The sequence below is a fragment of the Aotus nancymaae genome, unplaced genomic scaffold, assembly GCF_030222135.1.
Source record: "Aotus nancymaae isolate 86718 unplaced genomic scaffold, 86718_ANA_hifiasm-v0.15.2.pri h1tg000002l, whole genome shotgun sequence".
NCBI lineage: Eukaryota > Metazoa > Chordata > Mammalia > Primates > Aotidae > Aotus > Aotus nancymaae.
The window spans coordinates 55,540,346-55,563,736 of record NW_026988413.1 but is presented as its reverse complement, the minus strand read 5'-3'; the positions used below and the strand labels follow the sequence as shown (position 1 = coordinate 55,563,736).

The 23,391-nt window shown below is 39.5% G+C and overlaps 1 protein-coding gene across 8 annotated transcripts in view; it reads left to right on the top strand.

Moving 5' to 3' along the window:
• The window catches only part of GSAP (gamma-secretase activating protein), a 223,683-nt gene that overhangs the window by 126,532 nt on the left and 73,760 nt on the right, over positions 1-23,391 (top strand). For all 8 annotated transcript variants that reach the window (XM_064374846.1, XM_012466560.3, XM_021667865.2 and 5 more), the window contains 4 exons: positions 7,080-7,156; positions 8,540-8,596; positions 17,314-17,383; positions 17,692-17,745. In XM_064374846.1, the coding sequence (XP_064230916.1) occupies positions 7,080-7,156; positions 8,540-8,596; positions 17,314-17,383; positions 17,692-17,745 (258 nt within the window). The remainder of the gene's footprint in view (positions 1-7,079; positions 7,157-8,539; positions 8,597-17,313; positions 17,384-17,691; positions 17,746-23,391) is intronic.

The following is a 23,391-nucleotide window of genomic DNA, read 5'->3' as shown; positions in this document are numbered from 1 at the left end:
AAATATTCTTCTCTCAATCTGTCATTTTGTTTCACTTTGTGATGGTGCCTTTGATAAACAAGAGTTCTTAATTTTAATGTAGTCTAAATTACGGGTTTTTCTTTATAGTTTGTGCCCTTTTAGGTATCTTAAAGAAATCCTCCCTATTTTGAAGTCATGAAGACATTTTTAATATTTACTTTTAGAAGCTTTGTGGGTTTCTTTTTCACATTTTTATTTTAATCCACCTAGAATTTATTTTTATGTGATATATAGGAGTCCAAATTTTTTGAAAAAATTAATAGCTAGTTGTTTCAATTTTATTAACCAAATAATATTGGTTATTTTAGTCGTTTCAGTTCCCACAACAAAGCTAGTTCTGTCATATCAAGCTTCTTTATGCAGGTCTCCTTTTCTGAGTTCATTTTGTTCCATTATCTCACCTTGACGTGACAATAATATCTTAATAACTATGCTTTATGATAAGTATTGATAACTGGTAGGTAAGTCCCCTTACTTAGTATTCTTCATGAGTGTCTTAGCTATTGTATGCCCTTTGCTTTTTCATATATATTTTTCAATCTGCCTGTCAGATTTCACCAGAAAGTTGATTTGGATTTCCTGTAGTTGCATTGCCTCTATAGATCAGCTTGGGGAGAATAGGTATCTTTACAATACTAGATCTTCCCAACTATGAACAAGGTATAGCTTGTTATTTATTTAGATCCTTTTTAATGACTCTCAATAAGTCTTAGAATTTTCTCCATTAAGGTTCTGCACGTTTTGCTTGATTTCATTGTAGGCTTTTTTTTGTTGATCTCATAACTAGCACACTTAAAAACATGACATATTCTAACTATTGGCGGAATATAGCACTGTAACAGTTTTTTTTTTTTTCCCCCTCTTGAGATGGAGTCTTGCTCTGTCGCCCAGGCTGAAGTGCAATGGCGCAATCTTGGCTCACTGTGACCTCCGCCTCCTAGGTTCAAGCAATTCTCCTGCCTCAGCCTCCTAAATAGCTGGGATTACAGGCATACGCCACAATGCCTGGCTAATTTTTTGTGTGTTTTTAGTAGAAACGGGGTTTCACCATGTTGGCCAGGCTGGTCTTGAACTCCTGACCTCGTGTTCCCCCCGCCTTGGGCTCCCAAAGTGTTGGGATTACAGATGTGAGCCACTGCACCCAGCCCACAATAGATCTTACATGTTGATTTTTGTATCCAGTGCTTAATTCCTTGTTGGGATTGATCACATCTTCAAGAAAATGAGATCTGCAATATGTAAGTTTTCTAACATTTAAATGTCAATATTTAAGACTGAAAAGGATGTAGATTTTCTTGTCTGCTTTTATTAGTCTTGGATTTGTGATACACCAGATTGACTTGTCTTTCATGTGTTGTAATCTTTGCCAGGGAAGTTGTATATTTTACCAAATGACTGATTCAAGTGTAATGCCTTTTTTTGTTGTTGCCTCCTATGTATTCCTGGATTGATTTGGGGGCCAGAGGGTCACCTTAGTCACTTTGTTTTCACTGTTTTTTTTTCTTTAAACTATTTTCTTGCCACTATCTTTCCTTTTTACTTTTCTTTCTGCTAATTCTTAGTCTTCTTTTCTAATTCTCATCTCTCTCTTGCTTCTTATTTTACTCAGAATATGAAATGTGAATCACATCATGTTTACTTCATAGGTTTAGGAATTGTAACTTATCATCTTAAGCCTAAGGATTTATATGACTTATTTGTAGAATAGTCATGTTATAGGTATAGTCATATTTGATCACCTCTTGATGTATGTATTAGGAACTAGTTCAAATTTTTGTATAAGGCTGCATGACATTTTTCTCCTTAAGTATGGTCATTAGAAAGACAAATACTTTGATTTTTTTGTCTCATAGCAGTTTGGGATAAAATGAAAACATTTGACAAACCTCTTCCTGTAAAGTGAAATCACTTTTGTTTGGCAAAGAATAGATTGAAATGAATGAGAATATCTGGCCAACTACCTTTTGTTTTATAACAGCTATGACTTGACAATACCTTTAATATCTAGGTACTCTCTTTTGTAGGTTTACCTATGCAAGTATCTTATCTATCAAAATGCTACGTTGTTCTCTTCATGAGCACTGAGTATACTAAACTACAAAATTAAACATTTCCTCATTTGAAATTGCTAAACTTCTTCCTCTGGACTTTCCAGTGATGAACTACTGGGAGAAAAGTCAGAATGATTAAGCAAAGAGGTTACTGAATACTTCTTTTATAAAGGTTTGTTAAGACATGGGCAACTAGTCCAGGGAGGAAGAGCCAATGGCTTAATAGCGTGCGGTGAGACATTGGCTTCTGGATTTCCAACATTACCAAATTTGTGTGTTTCAAATGTCCTTGAAGTGTGAACCATGTACTTAACTGCAGTGTTATTCAGCCCTGCAGTTATTACATAATGTTCCCATGAAAGCATTATTTTTATTTCTTTTAACTCTGTTTACCATGATTACATTATAAGATGGTCCAAGTTATGCCCTGTAATGAATATTGCGTAATATGTAATGTAAATTTGTAGTTCAGTGGTTCTCAACCCTGGCTGCACATTAGAGTCATCCAGGGAACTTAAAACACATACATATACACCAGAGAGTGGGCTCCACAACAGCTCAGTAAAATCAGAGTATCTTGGGTATGACTTGGGGCATCGGTGTTCTTTTAAAAAGCTCCCCTATGGATTCTAAAACAGCCAGAGTTGAGAACCACTAGTTTAATGGGATAAGCATGTACCAGTTCTTGCAATGTGCATTTGTTGGAGAATTTTTTTCTCTTCATATTATAGTAATCTGAAAATAGATACGGTTTTGCAAGCAAATTGGATTTAGCAAGATTTCTTGTAAAGGAGTTTCTTATCTCAGCCAAAACCTTTTTTCTTTTCTTTTTTTTTTTTTTTTGAGACGATGTCTCGCTCTGTCACTGAGGCTGGAATGCAGTGATGTTATCTCAGCTCACTGCAACCTCCACCTCCCCAGTTCAAGCAATTCTCCTGCCTCAGCCTCCCAAGTAGCTGGGATTACAGGTGTGCACCACCATGCCCGGCTAATTTTTTGTATTTTTAGTGGAGACAGGGTTTCACCATGATGGCCAAGCTAGTCTAGAACTCCTGACCTCATGATCCACCCGCCTCGGCCTCACAAAGTCCTGGGATTACAGGCGTGAGCCATTGTGCCCAGCCAGCCGAAACCTTTTAAATGTACTTTTGCAGCAGTCTCTCCTAGCATACTTATAATCTTGAAAGAAAAAAATACTTCTCAAAATATTGACACATTGCATTCCAGAAGTTTTGAGTCATGTACAGGATGAAAAACTCACTGAAATTATCTTTAGATGTCTACAATATCTACCTTTCAAAGGGCTTTTCAGTAATTACCCATTTTGTCGTTGTAAGCTTCATACAGGACACTCAGCCCATTGTTCTGTTTACCTTTTTCTAGGTTTGAGATCAGTTTATGCCACCTTTTCACTGCAAATTGGTCAGGTATCATTATTTCATTGAAAAGTATAGTAAGCCTGGAATACCTTATACAATGCAGATGAGATAGAAATGAGAACTCTCTAAATTGTGAAGTGCTACTTAACTATAAGCTTATTATTATTATTATGAGACAGGGTCTTGCTGTGTTGCCCAGGTTGGTCTTGAACTCCTGAGCTCAAGCCATCCTTCTACCTCAACCTCCCAAATTGCTGGGATTACAGGCAAGAGCCATAATGCTTGGCTCATAAACTGATTAAATCCTAGTCTCCTAAGAGGCCAAATTATTATCCTTATTATCCTTCAATGTGAAGTGAGTCTGACAGCTCCGTATACATGTCTATCTATTGACAAACATATATACCCATGTATAGAAAACACTTTGCCCTGTCCCTTTGCCCTGCCCCTGGGAGATCTGGAAGCTGTTTCTTGTGAGGGGTGGGGAAGAGAGATCTCAGGATGATGTCTAAGTTCTCAGTGAAACCTGCTCTTCTTCTCTTTGAATGTTTCCCACCTCCAGCTCCAGTGCAGGTGTCTAGCTCAACAATTGCCCTTATTTTTTACCTTGTCTTGTCTTTTTTTATTAGGAATACAAATGAAAATTTGTTGAGTTTTAGCTATTTTGCATATGTTTTGTCTGAATATTAAAATTTGTCATAATCAATGTAATTAACACATAAACTGTTTCTGTATGGGAAAAAATGAGTCAAATTTAAGCAATTTATCTTTTTGTTTTTTTGAGACAGAGTCTTGCTCTGAAATGCAATGGCTCAATCTCTGCTCACTGCAACCTCTACCTCCTGGGCTGAAGCGATTCTCCTGTCTCAGCCTCCTGAGTAGCTGGGATTATGGGTCCATGCCACCATGCCCAGCTAATTTTCTGTATTTTTTAGTAGAGATTGGGTTTCACCATGTTGGTCAGGCTGGACTTGAACTCCTGGCCTTAAGTGATCTGCCTGTCTCAGTCTTCCAAAGTGCTGGGATTACAGGCATGAGCCATTGTACCATAATTTTGGATAACTTTTGAGGAAGTTAGGAAAATACACACTTCTGCTCAATTAGTAATGATTACAATGCTGTATCTACCAATGTTCAAATCCTTTATCTGTAGAATTAGGAGAAATACCCTAAAATTTTAGAAGGAAGATGGTCAGTTAACTTATAAGTTAAACGTTTTGTGTAAAGAGTCTATATGTCCTTCAGCAAAATATGGCTTTCATACAGATAAGCACACAAATTACAAGTTCCCAGCTCCGTTAATTTTCACAAGGTGGAACACACTAATGCAACTAAGACTCAGAACAGGAAGGAAAACATTAATAAACCCTCTGAAGTCCTTCATGATCCTTTCTAGCAGTCACTTATCTAACACTGTAGATTAGTTGTATGTGTTACTGAAAACTTGTATGTGAATTGAAACATACAATTTGTTACCTTTTTTTGGTGGCGAGGGACGTTCTTTTGCTCAGTTTTTTTCTTTCTTTTTTTTTTTTGAGGCAGAGTCTTACTCTGTCACCCAGGTTGTAGTGCATTGGTGCCATCTTGGCTCACTGCAGCCTTTGCCTCCCAGGTTCAAGCAGTTCCCTACCTCAGCCTCCTGAGTAGCTGGGATTACAGGCGCCTGCCACCACACCTGGCTAATTTTTGTAGTTTTAGTAGAGATGGGGTTTCAACATCTTGGCCAGGCTTGTCTGGAACTCCTGACCTGATGATCCACCTGCCTTGACCTCCCAAAGTGTTGAGATCACAGGCATGTGCCACCATGCCCAGCTTTTTGCTCAGTTTCATGTGTGTTATTGTGGAATGTTAATTTATTGTTTTGTACTATTCCATTGTTTGGATATAACACAATTTATTCATTCTTTACTTAATGGATAGTTTGGGTTTCTGGGTTGGGCAATACTGTACTATAGTACTATAGACATTCTTATGTGTCCCTTGCTAAATATATGTATATATTTCTCTTGAGGATGTATGTACAAGTGCAATTGCCGAGTCATGTGTTCAGCTTCATTAGATACTGCCAGTTTTCTGAATTATACTCCCATTAACAATGCATGAGCGTTTCAGTTGCTTTACATTTTTTGGCATCACATAATACTAAAACTTAGTAAGTCAAGGATGCACGTTATAACTTTTAGTATAACTAATAAAAGAATAGCAAAAACATATAACTGACAAGTTAGTAGGTAATAGAATGAAATAAACTTAGTCCAGAAGAATAGTAAAACAGGTGATACTATGATAAATATCAACCTAATATGTTAGTAATTGCATTAAATGTAAATAGACTACATACCCCAATTAAAAGATTAAGAATGTCAGATTGGGGAAGAAAATCTCAAGTAGATACTGCTTATAAAACATATCTTCAATATAAGGACACAAGCAGATTAATAATAACAAGCTGTATCATGCAAGCACTAACCCAGCTCATGTAGTTACATTAACATCAGACAAAGACATAAAGTAAAAATAATTATTAGAAATAAAGGATATTGTTTAATGAATAAAGGGTTGCTAGTCCAGCTCCTAGTTTAAAACCTTATGTGTAATTTTTCAGACCCAACCATATGCAGTTACAAAGGCTTTATCTGACAGGCCTAACTTGAGAAAGCTGCCCTCCCTCAATCTAACTTGGTGTATGGCCAGTGCACTGTAGTCCTGGAAATGAGTAGTGGTTGTGACTCAGGTCCGACTGGCCAGCCACACCCTTATAGATAGCTGCATTCCTAGCCCAGGTTCTTCATTTGGAGGCCTTCAGCAGAGACCTTTCTCAGGTGCCTCTAAACCACTAAAACCACCTCAGCAGGGGTACGAGGGGAGCTTTGAAGACTGCTTTTTCTCCAGCAAAATACTTTCCCACTCCTAGCTCTTCTTCTCCTACTTACCCTTGGCTACTGGATCCATGATACTGCAGGAACCTTTTTGGGAAGCTCCCTTGATAGTGAAGAGAGCACCATATTTTGCTGATTGACCTGACCCTTGGCCAATAGCACCATTTCATGAGGAGAAAATGGAACAGGGACATTAGCACTTACTCTTGTTTAGCCTCTTGCTTTATAGCATCACAATAAGTGATTAAAAGCTTGACTGTTAAAAAGTTAATATTAACTTTTAAATCTTACTGTTTTAATTGACTACTCAGACATCTGGCAGCTCAGCTTAGAGCCTAACAGTGGTTAATACTCCTGGAGGCTATAACAATTCCAAATTCATATGCCCTTAGTGATGTAGCCTCAAAATGCATAAAGCAAAAACTGATACTTGAAATTTATTGTATAACATTCACACAGAGAAGAGTACATCTCCATGCGTTATTACAGAGTATATCAGTATACCTAAGACATTTAACATTACCAACACCTAAGAAGGCTCACTTGAGATACTTCTCAATCACTATGGCTTTCCCCTTCCTTAAAGGTCACTACTGTTTGTGCCTCTAATGAAATAAATTAGTTTTGCCTGTTTTTAAATTTTATATAATAGAATTACTAGTATATATTTGGCTTCCTTCACTAATATATTGGTTAAATATGTTTCTAACCATCTGCTGCTGAGTATTAACCTACTGTTACCATTTCAGATGTTTTAGAAAATGATTATGAGAGCTTACGTGTATTAAACATGGAAAGAAATGGAAATATCATATATACCTATAAGGTATGTCTGTATTTTTTTATTGTGATAAAATGTAAATTTACTGTTTTTAATCATTTATTTTCTCTTTTTACAGAATTCTATACTGTGTCTTATTGAGGGGTAATGAATAAACTTGTTGGCTTTTAATCTTAACATATGACTTTGTGTGAGATTGAATAAAGTGATTGAAATTTGGTAGTATTAGGCTTGGCATGATAGCTCACAACTGTAATCCTAACAATTTGGAAGACTGAAGCGGGCAGATCATTTGAGTTCACGAGTTCAAGACTGGCCTTGCCAATATAACAAAACCCCATTTCTACCAAAAAATACAAAAATAAGCTGGGGATGGTGATTCCCGCTACTTAGGAGGCTGAGATACAAGACTGAACCCAGGAGGTGGAGGTCGCAGCGAGCCAAGATTGTACCACTGCATTGCATCCAGCCTGGGTGACAGAGCGAGATCCTGTTTAAAAAAAAAAAAAAAGAGATTTAGTATTATTAAATGTTGCTTCATTTTTAAATAAAACTAAACAAGCACATCTGACATCATCCTCAAAGTTTTTGAATCAATGAATAATTTCATTTTCCAGACAAAAAATACCAAGTACAAGATGTTTAAACCTAATTAATATGTTAAAATTTTATCCTTGGAGAAAATATTAAATATGATTACTCTCTTCAGATGTAGATATGTTAGGACTTTTGAAGCATTATTTTTAGAAACAGGGTATTGCTCTGTCACCCAGGCTGGGGTGTAGTGGCACAGTCATGGCTCACTGCAGTCTCAAACTCCTGGGCTCAAGTGGGTTCCTTGAGCTCCTGCCTCAACCTCCCCAGCTGCTAGGACTACAGGCACATGTAGCATTGTTATTTAGCAGTGTGTTTTCAATGTCAGTGTTCTAATAAAAATTTAACTTTAGTAAGTACACATGAATAATTCAAACAGCCAGTTTGCTTTGCACAGTTATATCACTGTACTTTTTTATAGTAAAAATAATTACTGTAAGTTGTGTCTTAGAATGTTACCTTTAAGGAATTGTGTGAGTCACTGTGTTTTACTTATAAGAGCATTATGAACTTGTCCTAGTCATCCCTATTATCTATCATGTGTGTATTTTCAGAGACATAAATGGAAGGCTATAAAGATTTACTCCTTCACCATGCTCAGTCCTACTAAACAGTTCCCCAAACTCACTGAGCTCTATGCTGTTTTGATCTGTTTCATTCTTTGAGCCCAAATGACTACCTGAATCGGATTCAGTCCCCCTCTGACAGGTACAGAAAGCATCTTTTAGACTGCTTACTGCTAAGATTGAGTTATTGCAGGTTGGTTTGAAAACTAGTAACATTCTAACTTCCTAAACAATGACATTTAATAAACATCTGGTTAATTTTTTTTAGGATGATAAGGGAAATGTCGTCTTTGGATTATACGATTGCCAAACCAGACAAAATGAGGTAAAAATCACCATAAATCATAGATTACTCATTGATTACTTTACTGCCTTTAGAGTTTTTTTATTTGTCACCTCCTTTTTCTAGATATAAATTATAACTTAATTTTCTCCTTTTTCTAAACATTTTATTTGAAAAAACAGAATTGCAATTTGAGGCATATACACAGACCAGGGTAGTCTTTGGTATGTCCAAAGAACAAAGAAAGGTTGGGGGTTTTATCAGAAAGAGAAATGTTGCATATGGCTTTGAAAGAACACTAATTGGCAATAGGAAAGTTTCCAGGGGCTGGCAAGATCTAATTGGTGTGTGATAGCAGTAGGTAAAACTAGTTTTAGAGCCATGGCAGTTTGTTACAGCAGCTACTAGGTAAAGCTGTTCTTTAAGTTTATGGCATTTGGTCATTTTGGCAGCTGGCTTGCAGGATAATACCTGGGCAGGCACTTGTGCCCCATGTGCTTCTCTTTTCCGCTCCTGATCTCTTGATTTAACTGAATTGAGTATGACAATAACTCCAATTCATGTAATCAGTTTTCACAGTATATGCAACAGTTTATTTGTTGATGGGCACTTATTTGTAATAATTGTCTATTATGAACACTGTTGTATACATAGCGATTTGTTTTTTAATTCTTTTGTGTGCATATCTAGGAGTGGAAATACCAACTTTATTTTCTAAAAATTTATATTTCTTTGCTTTCCTTTTCTTGTCCCTTAACTATCTCTTGGTCCTATTGTCTTAAACAAAAAATGCACGGACTATTGGACCAAAAAGTGAGGTGAAGTCTCTTAGACCTTTTAGATTTAAGTAAAGTAGGCTTAAATAAATTATCCGGTATCCTGTAAGAAAGAAGGAGGTCCATTGCCCTCCTCAAGATTTGTGTACTCCCAGGTGATCATATAATGACCTCTGGTTCTTTCTACTTCTGCTTAACCTTCATGTGTCTTGTTTCTCATTATTTCTTAATGATCTAGACATGGAACTCAGCTCTCTTTCCTTGTTTTTCCCCCAAATTACTCACATAAGGTGTTGGTTGATGTGACAGGTTTTGTCTAATTCTGAGGGCAAATGGGAGGGAGTCATTTTGTGCCTGTGTAAAAATAATTTAGAATTGAATATTAGACACATCATTGAACTTAAATGTCCTTTATCCATTACAAATTTCTCACAGGTCACCTTAGTCTTCAGGGTTCCAGTATGCTGCTTGGTTAATTCTCTTTTCCCTTCGTGTACCCCTTTCACCTTTTTTTCCTTCATTCACTCACTCACTCACTCATTCATTGATTGAACAAATAAGGATTGAGTGTTTTCCCTGTCAGGTGCTAGGGACACAGTGATGATCAACATAAACTCACAATATGCTGTCTAGAGACAGACAATAAAATCTCCAGTTTTCAGTGCAATCCTCAGCTTAGTTTCTGTGTGGCATGTATTCTAAAAAGATGGGTTGAGAGGAGACATCAGTCTGTCTTCTGTCAATCCATTTGTGGTGACTGCTGCTATCTTTTGTGGTTACATTCCTCTTTCCCAAGACTGTGAGCACTTGACAGGAAGGAGCATTTTGCATCCAAATGTGTTTTATCTCTGTAACCTTTAGCTTACCAAGCCTGTAAGTGATAGGAGTGCAGTAAAGTTTTTCAATGGATCCATAGTGATAGGTTCCCTCCAGAGTGGCTGTTTTTCAAAAATTTTCCAGTGACAAAGCTGCTTTGAATTCCAAAATGTGAAAATTAGTCCAGAAAAAAAAATGGCAGAAAGGATGAATTAGTCAGAAATTCAAACTAGCTTTGTAAACAGGCAAATTTTGCTTCTGAACCATAGTCACTAAACAAACCCTCCCCTATCCCATCTCTTTTCCACATAAGCACAACCCTTACAGCCCATAAGTTGTTTCCTTTTTTTCTTTTTTTTTTTTTTTTGGACTGACCTATTGATGTTTTACTGAAGGAATGGATTTGTATGCGAAATCTAGATAGGCTTTAAAAATTCTTTTCAAGTACCGTATTTTTCCTTGGAAGGGTGCCACCAGAGAAAGATGGTGCCATCAAGAGAAAAAAATCTTTTTCTTGGTAACTGAGCTTCAGGGTGGGATAATGGTGTCTGAGTCTTAATGCTTACCCATCCTTCTCTCAAAGTTTTTATTTATTTTATTTATTGATTTCATTTTATTTTTTTTGAGACGGAGTATCGCTCTGTCGCCAGGCGCCAGGCTGGAGTGCAGTACCACGATCTTGGTTCACTGCAACCTCTGCCTCCTGGGTTCAAGCAATTCTCCTGCCTCAGCCTCCCAGGTAGCTGGGACTACAGGTGCGCACCACCATGCCCAGCCAATTTTTGTATGTTTTAGTAGAGACGGGGTTTCACCACGTTGGTCAGGATGGTCTCGATCTCTCAACCTCGTGATCTGCCCGCCTCGGCCTCCCAAAGTGCTGGGATTACAGGCGTGAGCCACCGTGCCTGGCCAAGTTTTTATTTTTATTTTTTTATTTTTTATTTTTATTTATTTATTTATTTTTTTCCGAGACGGAGTTTCGCTCTTGTTACCCAGGCTGGAGTGCAATGGCGCGATCTCGGCTCACCGCAACCTCCGCCTCCTGGGTTCAGGCAATTCTCCTGCCCCAGCCTCCCGAGTAGCTGGGACTACAGGCACGCGCCACCATGCCCAGCTAATTTTTTGTATTTTTAGTAGAGACGGGGTTTCACCATGTTGACCAGGATGGTCTCGATTTCTTGACCTCGTGATCCCCCCGCCTCGGCCTCCCAAAGTGCTGGGATTACAGGCGTGAGCCACCGCACCCGGCCCCAAGTTTTTATTTTTTTAATTTGAAAAACTAGTACAGCAATGTCCTGTGTACTCTTCACTCAGTTTCTCTCAATTGTTACGTCTTGTGTAACTATAGGATAATATATTAAAACCAATAAATTAATGTCGGTAGAATGTGTGCATATAGTTCTATGCTATTTCATCACTTGTGTAGATTCCTGTAATTACCACTGCAATAAAGAAAAAGAATTATTCCATCACCACAAGATCTACTTTGTTGGAATTTTACTAGTTCAACGAAGTGTAGAACTCTTACCTCCTTTTAAGTCTCTTTACCTTTCTGTGTTTTGATTGTCTTTGATATTTCCTATACGTTCTCAGGCGGTGTTATACTCTTGGCCCCGATTGTTGAATGTAATTGAGAAAACACGAAAGGAGAAGGAAAGTCTATTGTGTTTACCTGTATATTTGCTCTTTCTATGGTTCTTTCTGGCTTTCTGATCTTCTAAGATTCCTCTTTTATCATTTCCTTTCTCTTTCAAGAACTTTTTTAAGCCATTTTTTTAAGGTAGGTATGCTGATGACAAATTCTCATAGTTTCTTCATCTGAGAATGTGTTTTTTTCCTTTCATTCCTGAAGGATAATTTTGCCAAGTATAGAATTCAGGACTCATAGTTCTTTTTGTTCCTCTCTTGAAAAACGTGCCATTTCTTCTGGGCTCTCTGGTTTCTCGTGAGAAATCTGCTGTTTTCTGAATTGTTCGTTCCCTATATAGGTAAGATGTCACTTTTTTTTTTTGCTGTTTTTTGAAAAAACTTTTTTCTTTCTCCTTAGTTTTCTGAAGTTTGATTATACTGTGTCTTGGTGTGGATTTGTTTGGATTTTCCCTGTTTGGGGTTTACTCAGCTTACTGAATCTGTAGTCTCTTGCCAAATTTGGAACATTTTTAGTCATTAACTAGTATTTCTTCCAATACTTTACTTAAAATTCCTCTCTGTTTCTCTTCTCTTTTTATGGACTCTGCTTACACAAATGGTAGATCTTTTGTTACAGTCTCACAGATCTCTGAGGTTCTGTTTCCTTTTTTTTCCTGAGGCGGAGTCTCACACTGTCACCCGGCCTGTAGTGCAGTGGTGCAGTCTTGGCTCACTGCAATCTCCGCCTCCTGGGTTCAAGTAATTCTCCTGCCTCAGCCTCCCAAGTAGCTGGGACTACAGGCATTAGCTACGACTCCCAGCTAATTTTTTTGTATTTTTAGTAGAGACAGGGTTTCACCATGTTGGCCAGGATGGTTTCAATCTCCTGACTTTGTGATCTGCCCGCCTCAGCCTGCCACAGTGCTGGAATTACAGGTGTGAGTCACGGTGTCTGGCCCTGTTTCCTTTATTTCTTGGATTTCTGTCTATGTTTTAAATTAGGCAACTTCTATTGTTTTCAAGTTCACTGATTCTTCTGTCCTCTCCACTATATTGTTGAGCCTACCCATAGAGGTTTTGTTAAAAAAAAAATTGGTGATTTTTCAGTTGTGACATTTCCATCAGTATTTCTCTTTATATATTCTATAGCTTGCTGAGATTTTCATTTGTTTCAAGGATGCTTGTAATTACTTATTGAAACTTTTTTTTTTTTAAGATGGAGTTTCGCTCTTGTTGCCCAGGTTGAAATATGATGATGCAATCTCGGCTTACTGCAACTTTCACCTCCCAGGTTCAAGTGATTCTCCTGCTTCAGTCTCCCAAGTAGCTGGGACTACGGGTGCACACCACCACGCCCAGCTAATTTTTGTATTTTTAGTAGAGACGGGGTTTCACCGTGTTGACCAGGATGGTCTCGATCTCTTGACCTTGTGATCCGCCTGCCTCAGCCTCCCAAAGTGCTGGGATTACAGGCATGAGCCACTGCCCCCGACCTGTTGAAGCATTTTTATGGTGATGGTTTTAAAATCTTTGTCAGAAAATTCCAGTATCTGCATTATCTCAGTGCTTGTGCCTATTATTTTCTTGTTCAGCTTGAGATCTTCCTGGTTCTTGGTATGATGTGAGATTTTCTATTGTATGTCAGACATTTCAAGTACTACATTAGGAAACTCTGGATCTTATTTAAGTCTTCTCTTTAGCATGCCTCCTCTGATAATATACCTGTTGGGGAATTAGCAGGGTGGGGGTACAACCTCACTATTGCTAGGTTGTGGTGGGGGGAAGGTCCAGGTTTCCCACTTGGCCTACTTGGACACCCCAGTGGGGAGAAGTGCCTTGTTGCGGGTAGACAGAGGTAGGATTTCACTCTCCCCACTTGGCCTCCGCCGATACCACAGCAGAGGAACAGGATGGGAGAAAGGTAGATGAAGGCCTCATTATCATCTGGTGGTAGTGAAAGTTCTGGCTTCCCATTCAGCCACCTCAGACACCATCCCAGTGAGGAGGTGGAAGGGGACCTCTTTACTGCTGGGTCTGGGTCGGAGTCCAAGATCCACGTGACTTTGCTGGCATTCTTGGTGGGGAAAGCTCATTACCACTGGGAATGGATGAAAGTCTTGATTTCCTACTTGGTCTTTTTTGTTGTTGTTGAGACGGAGTTTCGCTCTTGTTACCCAGGCTGGAGTGCAATGGCGCGATCTTGGCTCATTGCAACCTCCGCCTCCTGGGTTCAGGCAATTCTCCTGCCTCAGCCTCCTGAGTAGCTGGGATTACAGACACGCACCACCATGCCCAGCTAATTTTTTGTATTTTTAGTAGAGACGGGGTTTCACCATGTTGACCAGGATGGTCTCGTTCTCTTGACCTCGTGATCCACCCGCCTTGGCCTCCCAAAGTGCTGGGATTACAGGCGTGAGCCACCGCGCCCGGCCCTACTTGGTCTTCTTTGATACTCTTCTCACAGAAGGGGGAAGGGTGCCTTGTTATAGCTGGGCAAAGGTGGGAGTCTAAGCTCCCCATACAGCCTTTGCTGGTAGAGGAGGGAGTGGGGTTGCATTTTCTTTTGTGGTGTTTGGCTGGAGTTAGGGTGGTTATAGTAAAAAAAAAAAAAAGTTTCTCTCTTGCTATGTTTCCCCTTTCCAGCTCCTTTGGCTAGAGAGAATGGGTGTGTGTTCGTTTTTGTCTGCTTCCATCAGTATTTCTGTTGTTTTCTCCTCTTTAGCTCTGAATGTAGGCTATATGACCCAAAAGGAAAACCCAGGGAACTCACTACTATGTCATTCATCAGGACCTGAGGTCCCTAAAGAATCCCCTGCCTTCTCTCTGCATTTCAGTTATCTTTGGTTTTTTAAAAAATACATGTCCAGGGTTTTAAAACTGTACTTGGCAGGAGCAGTAGGGACAAGTGAGTTGACTACACTTTGCCCCTTCCTCTCAAGTTTTAAGTGAATGGTCATACCCTGCAATATCCAAATGGGAAGCAGTGTATTACTTATGCACAATTAGGTACACTCCCAATGTTTCCTTCCTCACCTCTTCCACCTCTTTCTCCCACCTCCTGTCATGTAGGCCTTCCCTGGTAGTGCATACAAGAGTGGACATGAACTAAACTGGTTGCATACAAGTGAATACTTGGCTGGGAATTTGGGACATGGACTCTTCTCTTTTCCACTGGGCTTGGTAATAAGTGAATTCAGTGGGTTGGAACTGCTGTGGCTTTGGGGACTAGAGCTTAGAGTTCTATTGTGTGGAGGCTAACAAATATATTGAACCTGGAAAGCTAGGAGAGTGGGTATTTCCAGCTCTGGGTCAAGCCAATACTGAAGTAACACCCTGTTCTGTTCAATTTCATGAGCCACTAATTGTCTTTTTGTCTAAGCTAGTTTGGGGAAGATTTTTTGATGCTTGCAGTTAAAGACTTCTGATACTTGTATACCTATTGACTTAGAAATTCCACTTTGAGGTTTTGATTCTACAGAAATATCTGTACAAATTCACATAGGTGTATGTAAAAGGAAGTTCATTGGATTATTATACTACCTAAATGTAGGAGGCAAACTAAAAGCCCATCAGTAAGTTTTTGGAAATCGATATAGCTATTAAAGGATTAAGAAGTCTATAAATGTACTGGTACAGAAGGCTCTTCAAAACATTGTTACATGAAAAAAGCAAGTTGTCAGAATAATACATGGCAGTTATGTTTTGAAAAAACTTGCACTGTCACTCTAATGTAAGTACATAACTACAGAAAATTTGTAAACATGCTTCCTTTTGGAAGGAGGTTGGGATTGGCTGAGTATAATGGACTGTTTATATCTTTTGACCTTTTTTATTGTTTGAGATGGAGTCTTGCTCTGTCACTTGGGCTGGAGTGCGGTGGCACAATTACAGTTCACAGCAGTCTTGACCTCCTGGGCTCAAGTAATCCTTCCATCTCAGCCTCCCAAGTAGCTAGGACTATAGGCATGCCACCACTCCTGCCTAATTTTTAAAAAAAACTTGTGGAAAGACAGGATTTTGTCATGTTATCCAGGCTGGCTTTGACTTTTTATCTGATAGTGTTTGCTTTTTTTTTTTTTTTTGAGACGGAGTCTCACTCTGTTGTCAGGCTGGAGTGCAGTGGCATAATCTCGGCTCACTGCAACCTCGGCTTCCGGGGTTCAAGTGATTCTCCTGCCTCAGCCTCCCAAGTAGCTGGGACTACAGGTGTGTGCCACCATGCCCAGCTGATTTTTGTAGTTTTAGTGAAGATGGAATTTCACCATGTTGACCAGGATAGTCTCAATCTCTTGACGTTGTGATCCACCCACCTTGGCCTCCCAAAGTGCTGGGATTACACACGTGAGCCACCGCACCTGGCCATAGTGTTTGCATTTTTAAACACAGACTATATTTACATTATTTTATAATTAAAACATAATACATTAAAAATTAAGTATATGTTCCCATTCTTCTTAGTTATAATTTGGAATTAGATTCTTCTTAGTAATAATTTAGAATTAGATTCTTCTTAATAATAATTTAGAATTCCTCAGTTAGAGCAACAGTCAAAGGAAATGGAAAATTCTCACATGAATTCAGTACCTTATTAACTGAAAATTCCCTTTCTGTACTCAGTTGTTCCCTAACTTCCCCAGCTTTTCCCATTGACTTCTAGCTATAGGGATCTGGTGTGTTCTTGATATTTTTTAGTGTACAGATACCAGTAACCTTCTTAATACTTAAGCTATTTACTGTTTGACTTAGTCTGTTCTCTTCTGAGGTCTAAGACAGTCTGTTTCACTTATCCCTTGGGTGTTCTTTAAGAGAGACTGCGTAATAGAACTGGTGTCCTCTAGTTCCTCAATCTCCATGTCACATCTTACTGCATGGGCATTTTCATTTTCTTTAATATTCAAGGAAATGGAATCTTGCAACATTTTGAACATTTTAAACAGCAACAACAACAAAAAAATTAAAGATAGAAGACTACCTTCCCAGTTCTCTAAAGATGAAAGCCCTATGGGAGATGTACTTGTGACAGTGGCTAAGATAACTAATGATTATTTTGTAATTAATTACCTCAGTAATTACAATAGCTAATATTTGAGTGCTTATTGCACTAAGTGCTTCATATAGATTATCTCGCTTGATCCTCCTAACAATCCCATGAGTAGATGTTATGATTGCTATTTTACTGATGAGGGGAAAGAGAAGCTGAATAATTTATCCAAGGTCACACAGCTAGTAAGTGACAGAGTCAGGATTTGAACCTGAGTCCAGCAGGGCTCTAACATCTATGCTCTTAACCACTATACTTGATTGTCTCATGGCTAAATACCAGTGCCAAACATGGCTTATGATAGCAAAGTTTTTTTTGCTAAGAGTGGCCTGGTTTTGGTAAAGAGTGGTCTGTCAGCACAGCTAAACTAGTTTGATTCTTTACTAAAGTATTTTGCTCCAGTAGTACTTAGCACAGAGCTTAATGGGAATTTACATTAATACAATTATTATGTAATATGTGAAACTCTAAATTAAAAAATACTTTTGTTTTAATAGCTTCTGTATGCCTTTGAGAAAGACTTGGAAGTTTTCAGTTGCTCTGTCAACAGTGAAAGAACTTTGCTTGGTAAGTTGAACTCTTATTGCTGCATGTCAAGAACTGAACTACATCTTTTAAGAGTTTCAAAGTATTAGGTTTTTGCAGTATTAAATTACTCTATAACAATGATTTTCTAAGAAAGAAATGTTCTTGGGAAGTTAAGTTTGAAATAAAGAATATGGGAGCATACCTACAAAAAAGAATGCTTTGTGTTCTGCCCTAATCTTCCATTGATATATCCTTTGGGCCCCCATCTATTTCAGGTGTAAAATGGTAAACTTTAATAAGCCACCACATGGATCAATTGCTAATGGATTTTTTTTTTTTTCCATTAGCTGCAAGTTTAATTCAGTCTACTAAAGAAGGAAAAAGGAATGAACTTCAACCAGGTAATGAAATTATACTTTTTGGTATTTATGGGTAGATGAAGGTTATTGGTAGATGATTTTTTTGTACCACTAAATAAAATTTCAAGCATCTTTAGAAATAGCCTTATTGTATCTCAGAATAAAAGGCAAAGGTCATGTCAAGTATGAACAAGACTTTTAAAAAGTATTTTTTTCAAGCAAACAGATAAGTACAGACAGTGATCTAACAGTGACTAGCAGAATTGTTAAGATGGTAATTAATACCTGTAGGCTAAATAAATGCTGAAGTAGAAACCTATAGTCAGATGTTGGTGTAAAAGATTGGGAAAGTCAAGAATGTATCTTTTCTTATATCTGGTTAACTATTGATTAATTAATACACATTGTAAGTGGTACACTAATACTAAATATAATTCTACTCATTTACCAAGGCCTTGACTTTATAGTTTTACAGCTATGGGATGCTCCCTTGCCCCTCCTCAGCACTTTTTAAAGTGTTGTAAGTCATCCCTCTGTCTATAACTCAACGGTATTGAGTGCCTGCTGTGGGTCAAGCACTATGCATGGTGCTGGGGATACAGTGGTGTGTAAGAGAGGTATAGCATCTATCCTCTTGGAGCTTTCAGTCTAGTCCTGGGTTTCAATTGCAAATGTATACATTGGCCAGAGAGACCATATAAATAAGTGAAGCAGATTGAGTGTAAGAAAAAAATCTAGTGACCGACAGAATGTCTTTGTTTTTCTCCATTTTTAACATAGAAACCAATAAATATCATTTTTTCTTTAGTGAAAAGAAAAAAATTCAAGAGCTGTAGGGACTAGTAGTGGGGTGGGGGTGCCCTATGGGAGACTTTCAAGAGGAGAAGTTACTACTGAGCCCTAGCTTTTTGTCACTAGCAAGTTCAGCGGAACTGGCATTTCAATTTATCAAGGGAAGTCTAGAGTTTTTTGTAAAGATCGAATTTGTAAATGTTGTCTTGACTATATTAAAATCCTACTTGGGGCAATAATAACCACCTGTGGGCTGGAGCCAGCCTGTGACTACCATTTTTCAACTTCTGGCCTAGTGAGTCTCCTATCAGTCTCTTACTATTCTGCTTCCGGGTACTTTCCACCCGTTCTGTTTATCTGACACTTAAATTCCTTCTTTTGTTAGCATAGTTCCCACTCACATGTATTTTCCTGCAGTTGCATGTGGTGGAAAAACCCTTTATACTTACTTTCCACATGAGGCTTGTGAGGCACTCCCAGACTTCTCATGATACACATTTCTCCAGAGCCAAGTCTGGATGGGACATTCTTGGGAGCCTCAGTAAAATTGTTTATGGGTGATTTGGTGGGCAGGAGGCTCACCTGAAATCTCATCATTTGTAATGCTCATTCCTACCTTCCCCTGCCATGATATACTGAGAACAACAACACCTTCGTTCTTCTATGCCGTATCCTCCTTTTCCCAGTACCATCATCAGTCTCTGCTCTTTTTAGAATTAGATGCAAGGCTTGCTTCAGAGGAGATGGAACTGGAATAGCTTGAGTGAAATATGATCTGGGACATAGGTGTCCTGACCCTTAAAACAAGGGTGTGGGTAAAACCCCACGATATGGCCCCAACCTTTCAGCTAATAGACCCCTTTCTCTAAGAGGAACGGCCTAGCTGCTGTGTTTCAGGAGATGGTGAGGGTGGGCATCTGTATAGAACCTTGGGTTGGCTCCTGTGCCTCCCAGTTCTTCTTGTACCTTATTTTTTTAGCCTTAAAAATTCTTTATTATGTTGGGAAACTCAGTAGTAACTATGTTTTTTTACATCTGTTTATTCACCATCTATGCTTGACTGTCACACAGAAGTAGTCATACATAGATTATAAAATTTACTTTCAGGCCAACTTTAAACTTTATTTGATTACAACATTAAAGTCTATTCAGGGATGCTTGCTCAGTCTTGTTAGTTTGATGCACTTGTAGTGAGATTATCTACTTGCATCTTTAAAAACATTGGAATGAACATTATTAGTTACTGTATTGGATACCTCACAGCTTACCTTTGAAGCCAGGCACTGTGGCGAGAACCAGCTCTGCCCAGCTGTAATTTGACAGTGCCTCATCTCAGCTGCCCAACGTGCTTCTTGCCTTCTGCCCAGGGCCATTGGGAAAATCTGTTTACTCCCTGCACATGTACAGCTTGGAAGTATGATTGGGCATGATGCCCAGGAGAATAACCTGTGACCAATGACGGCAAGGAGCTGAAAGATAAATGGTCTTCCTTTCCGTCTTTAAAGTGGGTAATTGTGAGGTGTACTCTAAGCAGCTTAAAATCCAGGGTGGTCACTAATTTGATAATACCCCATTTACTGGTGTATTTTTCTTTCCTATTTCACTCTTCTCAGTCCCTTTCGCCAACCCTGGCTAGAGTGATCCTAGAGTAATGTTGTTTCCTGAGATAAGTTCTTGTCTTAGTGTGAATTTCCCCATAACTAGTGCCTGAAGCAGGGTTTGAGTGCAGTTAATTTATTTGGGGAATGATACTAGGAAAGGCCATTAGGGGAATGTTTAAACAGAGACCTGAAGGTAGGGAGGGAACAAGCATGAAGCTATGGGGAGAGCACATTTCTGACAGATCAGTCAGCATAGGACTGTACTTGGTAGACTTGCTGTTCAAGGAGAGTGAGGAGATCAGTGAGACAAGTGGAGTGAACAAGGGGCAGAGTGGTAGGAACTGAGGGCAAAGGGAAAAAGGAAGTGAGATGCAGACAGATCACACAGACCCAAGGAGGCCATTGTAAAGGTGTGGCCCTCACTCCTAGTAAAATGGGAAGTGATACAGATTTTGAGCAGGGGCGTGATCTGACTTGCTCCATAAAAGGATTGCTGTAGCTGCTCTGTGGACAATGGACTATAGGAGGGCAAGGGGAGAGCTGGTTGGACAGCTATTATAGACTAGTGGCTTGGGCTGGTGAAGTGGAGCAAGGGCTAGGTAGCTGTGTTTGGATGTATTCAAAAGATCGACTTGTTAAGATTGGCTGCTTGGCTGGGTGCGGTGGCTCATGCCTGTAATCCTAGCATTTTGGGAGACTGAGGCAGGTGGATCACCTGAGGTTAGGAGTTCGAGACCAGCCTGGCCAACATGGTGAAACCCTGTCTCTACTAAAAATACAAAAATTAGCTGGATGTGACTGCACATGCCTGTAATTCCAGCTACTTGGGAGGCTGAGGCAAGAAAATTGCTTGAACCGGGGAAATGGAAATAGAGGTTGCAGTGAGCCGAGATTGCGCCACTGCACTCCAGCCTGGGCGACAGAGTGAGACTCCATCTAAAAAAAGAGAAAAAAAAAGATTGGCTGCTGGATTTGATGGGAATGTGAGAAAAAGAGATAAGTCAAGAGTGACTCACTCTAAGGTTTTTTGGCCAGAACAGGTAGAAGCGCGTGTGTGTGGGTGTATGTGTATGGGAGGGGCAGGAAAGAAGAGTTTGATTTTGGACTTGATCAGTTTGACATGCCTAATAGACATCCCGATGGAGATGTGAGGTAGGAGTTTGGAGATGAGTTAGAAGTCCAGGTAATGGTCGGGGTTGGAGAGACGCATTCAGGAGTCATCAGTTTATGAAAGTTATTGCTCATCATGGGAGGGTTTCATTTTGTTTGGTAAAGATTTCAGATGCTGTAACCAGAAAGCACTATAGGATTTATTGGAATGTTTTATTCGAACGAATATTTTGGAAAGGTTTATTTTGTTGGTCCATGAAATGGCCTTACAAGCCATTTGATTACAAGATGTGGTTTTTCTCTCGTGGTACATAACACTGTTGCTTAAAATGAGATTTTTCCACTGTAGATGAGACAAATTGTACCATCTTTTATGTAAACAAACCAAGGTTCTTTGATCCACATATTTTACAATTTTTTTTTTTTTTTAATCAATAGTGCTCCTATTCTTGGCTGTAGAGATGGCAGAGTAAATGTTTTACTGAGAAAATGGCCTTCCATAGGAAACCAGGCTCTGGCTGCTCCCTTTATCCTCCCCTGTGGAGTTGCATTTGCCACAAGTCACCACAGATTCCCACGGGGCAGCATTTGGGGTGACCACATGGTTTGGGGGCCCCATTGCCACTGAGATTCTCCAGAGCCCTCCTATCATCATAGACATTCAAGTGTCACAGATGCTCTGCAAAGCTGTGATTCGGCTGAAGAGCTCAAATAACCAGAGCTCCTTCAGAATCAGGCCATATTGAACTCCCCCATCCTTGTCACCATTTCACAGCATGTGCCTGCATCACACCACATTCTTTTGCCCACCTCCATTCTCCTTATGTCATATCTATCCCTCTGCTTGATCCTGCTGTCTCTCCTCTCTCCTTCTTGTGGTATCCAGAACCTGTCTTACCCTTCAGTGATGGTCTCCCAGTCTCCACTGATAACACTGATAATCTTTTTGAGACAGTGTCTTGCTCTGTCACCCAGGCTGGAGTGCAGTGGTGTGATCTTGGCTCACTGCAACTTCGGCCTCCTGGGTTCAAGTGTTTCTCCTGCCTCAGTCTCCTGAGTAGCTGGGATTACAAGTGTGCAAAGCCACACCTGGCTAATTTTTTGTATTTTTAGTAGTAAGGGAGTTTAGTCATGTTGTCCAGGCTGGTCTCGAATTGCTGAGCTCAGGCAATCCACCCACTTCAGCCTCCCAAAGTGTTAGGATTACAGGCATGATCCACTGTGTCTGGTCTCCACTGATAACTTGATTCTCAAAGTTCTTTTTTTTTTTTTTTCCCCAAGACAGAGTCTTGCTCTGTTGCCCAGGCTGGAGTGCAGTGGTGTGATCTTGGCTCACTGTAATCTCTGCCTCCCAGGTTCAAGCGATTCCCCTTCCTCAGCCTCCCTAGTAACTGGGACTACCGGCACTGCCACCATGCCTGGCTAATTTTTGTATTTTTAGTAGAGATGGGGTTTCCCCATGTTGGCCAGCTGGTCTTGAACTCCCGACCTCAGTTGTTCCATCTGCCTCAGCCACCTAAGGTGTTAGGATTACAGGCATGAGCCACTGCACCCAGCCATCAAAATTCTTAGTTTAGCACTTCATGGAACACTGGGATTTTATGGCTGAAAGGGATTGTAGAAATAATCTGGTTCTTTAGTCTTTCATTTTATTATGATTATTATTTTTGAAACAGGGTCTTGCTCTCTTGCCTAGGATGGAGTGCACTGATATTAACATGGCTCCCTGCAGCCTTGACCCCCCCCCAGCCCAAGTGATCTTCTCACTTCAACGTCCTGAGTACCTGGGACTGTAGGCACACACCACCATGCCCAGCTAGTTCTTAATATTTTTTTCATTTTATTTTGTAGAGACAGGGTTTCACTATGTTGCCCAGGCTGGTCTCAAACTCCTGGACTCAAGTGATCCTCCTGTCTTGGCCTCCAAAAGTGTTAGGATTACAGGCATGAGCACCTTGCCCTGCACGTTTTATTATGTTTAATAATGAAGCATTGAGGCCTAGGAAAGCTGAGTGATTTTCTGAGAAATAAATACCTTGATAATGACAGAATTGAAACTGGAACTGATGTCTCTAGAATCTTAATTCAGAATGCTTCCTTATTCACTGTGAAAGCACATGGTATATTACTGCGAGAAATTACAATTTGCAAAGGTTTACTCTTGTCATTATGCTAGTAATATTAG